The 5,960-nt window shown below is 43.3% G+C and overlaps 1 protein-coding gene across 2 annotated transcripts; it reads right to left on the reverse strand.

The window, feature by feature from the left end:
* Positions 1-1,551: 1,551 nt before the first annotated feature.
* LOC147604576 (protein NUCLEAR FUSION DEFECTIVE 4-like) lies at positions 1,552-5,371 on the reverse strand. Of its 2 annotated transcripts, none has more exons than XM_086794618.1 (4): positions 5,110-5,371; positions 3,708-4,060; positions 2,677-3,578; positions 1,552-2,580 (listed from the first exon to the last, which is right to left on the reverse strand). In XM_086794618.1, exons 2-4 carry the CDS (start codon positions 4,044-4,046, stop codon positions 2,064-2,066), a joined length of 1,758 nt encoding a protein of 585 aa, XP_086650744.1. In that variant the 5' UTR covers positions 4,047-4,060; positions 5,110-5,371; the 3' UTR covers positions 1,552-2,063. The 2 variants fall into 2 exon arrangements, with proteins under 2 accessions (XP_086650744.1, XP_086650745.1); XM_086794619.1 differs by having other exon boundaries at positions 2,677-3,621.
* Between the last annotated feature and the right edge of the window lie 589 nt (positions 5,372-5,960).

Genomic DNA, 5,960 nt, shown 5'->3' on the forward strand with positions numbered 1-5,960 from the left:
AAACCGATATCTCAAATATGTTCAATCCCAACAATTCAAATCCATATGAGTCCAACTCACCAAACCCACATGAGCCTAGCAAGTCACAAATTGTGACATGAGCCTACCAAATTCACGTGAGAGCCAAGTTGTTCTAAATCCAAACGTGAGCCTACCAAATTCACATGAGCTAAGTTTCTCTAAATCTAAACTTGAGCAACTAGACATGACGTGAATCATGGATTGATTTGAGCCAAAAAAAAAAAAGAAAAAAAAAAAGAAAAGAAAAGAAAAAGCAACAAACACTGGTGTCGAGATTGCTACATGTAATCAAGAAGGTGAAAGACAGTGCAGAGTGTACTCGTGGTTAATTCTGCAACCCATATATCTTCAGCTTAGGTATTTTCAATTGGTGCTTGACTCTACCATTGATTCTCTATCACTTACACGCTTCTATAACCATCCAAAAGAGCCTAAGCTGCAAAATGGAAGGAAGGTGCGGGAGACCATAGTAGGAGGTTCAGACTCATGACATCCAACTATAATCAAGCTAGAATATTCACATTGAGTTGAATTTGTGGGACCCACAATGATGGCAAGCTTCCAGTTGTCAGTCTCTCATACCACAACCCTCAGCCCCAGCACCTCTTACCCTTCTACTCATCTACCCATGAACCCATCTATCCAACAACCCTCCTAACCAGTGCTCACATAACCTAGTTTGTAGTGTATTTTTTGTAGCTGAAATTTAGAAATCTCAGTTGGAATCCAACATCGCCTTACATGTCATTGATAGATGGAGGGTAGAAAACATCGAGACTTGGAGATAAGTACACCGTCCCACTTGCAACAACAAAAGAAAAAGAGATGGAGAGAGAATGTAAGTAGTAGGGAGACAGAACGGAAGCCGGGGAGGGGAAGTGAGTTGGGGGGAGATGGAATACCCCCTTCCCCATGATTGCCAAAATTGAAGCTGTGCCAGCTCAAGGAATAAAAGACTAAGATCCAATAAAATGCACAAAGGAGAAAACCAACTAGTGGAGGTGTTCTATTTCATTCCATGTAAAACACTGCAGACCTTTACTTGTTACAAGTTGGTTACAAATCATCCCATTTGATGGTAACAAAGAGTGCAAGGTTTCACACGTAAACATACCCATGGACCCAACAAACCCTCTACAAACAAAAAAGGACAAATTGGAAAAAAATGAGCAAAACTGCAAGACCTATTAAAGGCAAACATGCACTTGCTAATCTGCAGATATGCTAACTTCTTGCTAGTATCGTATATGCAACGTAGAGAATTAAGTTCAAGAAACAATATGAGATTATCAACCACTGGCAGGATGGTTGACTAGATCACAATCACGCTTAGTGAAACTCATGTTCAGAGTTCCTACTACTTTGCACAGAGGAAGGGTGCCATCTTGAAGCCACTCGATTGCATTGCAGGCCGGTCGAGGTGGTCATTTTTGAAGCCACCCTAAGTAGACCACACACATACAGGAACACTGTAGAGGGTTAGTTGGGTCTATGGGTATGTTTACATGTGACTGACTTGTTACAAGAAAAGGTCCACAATGTGTGTATTTAATGCTTTAAATAGAATAAAAGAGACCTTCTTCACAAGTTGGTTGCTCTTGTCTTTTACACCTTGATCTTGAAATTTGTGTTATTGTAGCTTGACTCTAAAAAATACTAGTCCTATAAAGAGTCTTCGATGGCAGGTACTCTTTGTTATACACTGAGACCTTGAGTAAGGGCATTATCTGACACAATCCATCTAGTAATCAATAAAAACCCCTAGCTCTGATTGATGCAAAATCTGACCCAAAAACAAAAAAAAAACAAAATTGTTACAGCAATAGCTGCCTTGGTTTCAGCAGTAGTAATTCCTCAAGCATGGAAGCTTTTAAAAAACTTCTCTCAAAATTGTATCTGTAGAGGAGACGTGTTGAAGCCAACTCCTGAACTGAACACATGACCAGTTCATTGCCGGCTGCTGGCAGCCACCCCTTCTTGAACCAGTGTTGTAAACAGTTTCTCTATGCGTGGACACAAGAGATGCAGGTTTGCAAGAATTACTAAGAGGAGGTCTGGGTATCTTCAAGCTCACCTGCAGCAGGCAGGCTTGATGAAGAAAGATCTGTTTGGGGAAGTGCAGCATCATGCACTCCACCTGGATATAGAGTTTTGTATACGGGTCTGATTCGATAGCTTAAATATAGGCTAAACAGCAGTCCCACCACACAAACTCCTGCCAAGGTGATAAAAGTGAGCTTGAAACAACGTATCCCATAGCACACGTCACCTGTTCCTGCTTCCCAGTCATAAAGAAAACCCGCAACCAGAGCAGAGAAGCACAAGGAGCCCAGAGGAATGCTCATATTGATGAAGTTATAGATGACACCAAAGTGCTTGAGCCCAAACAGCTCAGATGCTGTAGGGATCATCACTGAAAACTGAACTCCATAGCACAGTCCCATGATTGCGGATGCAGGACTGAGGAGGCTTCGACTGCCAAAAGCAAAGAGGATGTTGGCTACAATCATGAAAGCTTGAGCAATGGCCATCCACACTGGTCTGGGTATTGCATTCGTTCTGCATAGAAAACCAAGCAAAGAACCTTAAGTCTTTCTGTAAAAGCCAGAGACCGGATGTATCTGAAAGGAAAGAAGACAAGGAGGGAAAGCAAACCTGACGTAGTGCTCTGATACAAAACCTCCTCCAAGACGGCCAAGAAAATTGAATATACTGAGAAGAGAAACATATGTCGTCACGTCTGTGGTCCCATGAGCCTCACCTATCTGTGCAAGATTGTTACGCGTAACAACCCCTGGCCCAACCCCACAGAAGAATGCCAGAAACAAAAGCCAGAAATCCGCCTTCACCAAAGCCTGCTTTAGTTTGAAGTCCTCCCCTCTCCTTGGGCCTTTCTTTCTGGTAACAGCTCCCTCTGCCAAGGCTAGGAAAAAGGCCTCTTCATCACCTTCGTCAATGTCCGGAAGACGGGCCCTTCGCTCAACTACTCTCCTGCGCCGTGATCGTCTCCGTGACCTGTGGCTTCGTACAAGGGGCTGCCTGAGGGACTCAGCTATGGCTGCTTCCCTTTGCCTAGAGAAGGACCACTCAAGATAATGTCGGAGCGGGACAAACGTTGGCACCACAAGAAACAGGAGCATAACTCCAGCTATAACACTGGGTACAAATTGTGTCGGGAAAATAACCCACTCTTCAACAAGAGTGGCCCCCAGCAGGTAGACGGCCAGCACAAGACACAGTATATATACAAACAAGAAGTTGGATTGCTCTTCTTCCTCATCCCTCATCTCCTCAGATTTGATTGGCCTTACAAAATTCATGGAGACTAAGGAGACAGCAGCTGGCCCAATGGCCAGAAACATAAGCAACCTGAGTGGTGCTTCTGAAAGGAAGGAGGTGAAGATGAGCGTGTAAATAGCAGAGCTTAGACCCACAAAACCTTTGAGGAATCCAGCAATCATGCCTCTGCTGTGGGAGAAGTTCCTCATGCATGTCACCAGCACTGCCGTGTTGAACCAAGTCGCACTGTTGGGACCAATACAGATCGCTATGAGCATCTGCCGAGGTCAGGAAACAAGTGTGATAGTCTCTCAGAGTTCTCTGATACCAAAGCAGGTCATGTTTTATTTCAAACAGCACATTATGCTTTCTTATTACATGAGGAAAAGAGGCTATGGAGGGCTTACCATGACATAAGGAAAAAAGCTGACTCTTTGGCTCGCAACTAGCCAGATTGACCCATAGCCAATGAATGCAAATAGTGCACCAATGCAGAGCAGGGCCCATGGAGGCAGCTTGTTGCAAAGGATGCCTGCAAGAATGCCAGCATGCTCTCCAAAGTCCTTGGAGACTGCAAGCAGGTTGAGCTGAAACTGGTTGATATTCAAGACTCTCTTCAAAGTAGGTGAATAGAAATTGTAAGGATTGGCAGAGAAAGCCTGGATCCAAATTGATGCCACAAGCACCATCCATCTTGAAGGTGGGCTGGTGCTTTCTACCGGAACATGGCCATCTCCTGGAGGCATAGGGGTGCACTTTCCTGTCCAAGTATGCAAACATACAAATATGATAGCTACAGAGGAAAAATGGGAAGAAAAACTTGCAAAAATGACAAGAGATGATGCAAAACTTACGTAAATGATAACAATGTATGGCATCTAGGGAAACTGGACCAATGAGAAACTTGCACCTATGTTTTTAAGAGGACATGAAAACCTATGGCACTCAGAGCATCCATGTGTGTGCTATGAAAGGCAATGGCATGTGTGCCTTGTAGAAAACCATGACCTTGTGTGCTTGAGATGACAGGGAAAACCATGACATCCCGGGCATGTGATGGTATTTCCTTGTGATCAACATCAATCAAGGCCACGTATGCCGTAGATGACAAGGAAATATCATGGCATATAGGCCATGAGTGCCCCAAGATGACACCAATACCTAGGCCATGTGTGCCCAGGATAACAGGAAAAGCCACGGCATCTAGGCCATGTGTACCCAAGAAAACCATGGCATAAAGACCAGGGTGCCCTGGATGATAGGAAAAATCATGCCACAAAAGGCAAAATGTGTGCCCTATATGACAACCAAAACCATGCCTATGAGGCAAATGTGTGCCCTAAATAACAGGAAAAACCATGGTTGTGAGGCACATCTGAAAAACAATGGCATGTAGGGTGAATACATGCCTTACATGACAAGGAAAAACCATGGAATATAAGGCAAGTGTGTGTGCTCAGATGACAGGAAAAACCATGCCATCTGCAGAAAGGCTAAATGACCAGAAACACCATGGAATCTCAGATAAATGTGTGCCCTAATTAACAGAAAAAACCATGCCACTTTGAGCAAAAGCATGCCCTGTTCCCTATATGCCTTGCTCTTTCCTTCCATATAGGGAACATATTTGCCCTAGATGCCATGGTCTTCCCTGTCATCTAGATGGCAGGGGAAGGCCATGGCGTCTCGGGAAAATGTGTGTCCTGTGAAAGATGATGTAATGGTGAATCGATGGACTGTGCCATACAAAAGGGTACAAATTATGCAGAAAAAAAAAGGTTGAATGCAGAGAGAGACCATGGGCAGTACCTGGTACAAAGGGCTGAAGGAATTCTCTTCTTCTTAAGATTGAGCTGTGCTGAAAAGCCTGGGCCGCTGCTGTCTGTCAACAAATCTCATAAGCTGTCTCTCTGAGTTTCTGCGTGTGTGTGTGTGTGTGTGTGTGGGGGGGGGGGGGCGCGTGCTCTGTAAAAGAAGGGCTTGTGGCGTTTGCTGTAGTAACGGGCAAAGTCGAGAAACGCAGAAACGAGCCTCGCGTGAGGCACCGCTAGTTGTCGAAAAGCTCTGTCACGTCTTCATTCGGCTTGGTTCTATTTTTTACACGAAAAAAAAAAAGGCACCTCTATGATTTAAATATTAATATTAATTTTCATCCTATTATAAAATTAATACCACACCATGTTCCAACCTCAAACCTTGCAACATTTCTTGAAAGCATTTTCCATCATAACAGCCGTTATTTAGGTATTTGTCTTTGAAAATTATTGGTTTTGTATATTTGTACTAGTTGGAAAGTATAAATGTAGGTCAATTGGTTTAAGTGGATGGCTTGTAACCCGAGGTAATGGGTTTGATCCACGGCTACCTTGTACCTCGTGAACCCGTGAACCCGTAGGTGTGTGTGTGTTTGTAAAAAGGGTATGTGAGACCCTCATGTAATAAAAGTCGTCCACCTTTTAAAAAATTAAAAAACAATTATTGGTTTGGCTTGTTTAAATAAATGTATTTATGCATGTTGGAAACGACAAAATATAGTATTTTCAGAAATATTCTCCTCAAAAAGACACTTGGCCCACCTATGGAATGGCAAAGTAAAACTGATTGTGTTTTATATTTAGTAACTTAGCCCATCAATGAAAATGCAAAGTAAAATTTTTTAA

The sequence above is a fragment of the Cibotium barometz genome, chromosome 61 (genome assembly GCF_041138505.1).
Source record: "Cibotium barometz isolate CiBa-2024 chromosome 61, ASM4113850v1, whole genome shotgun sequence".
Classification (NCBI taxonomy): domain Eukaryota; kingdom Viridiplantae; phylum Streptophyta; class Polypodiopsida; order Cyatheales; family Cibotiaceae; genus Cibotium; species Cibotium barometz.

Excerpts from the sequence above, each read along its gene's own strand:
- LOC147604576 (XM_086794618.1), bottom strand. The coding sequence starts at position 4,046 with ATGCCTCCAGGAGATGGCCATGTTCCGGTAGAAAGCACCAGCCCACCT. Across the intron at positions 3,579-3,707 it reads GCTTTTTTCCTTATGTCATG|ATGCTCATAGCGATCTGTAT; the intron begins GTAAGCCCTCCA and ends TGACCTCGGCAG. Across the intron at positions 2,581-2,676 it reads GTATCAGAGCACTACGTCAG|AACGAATGCAATACCCAGAC; the intron begins GTTTGCTTTCCC and ends TTTTCTATGCAG.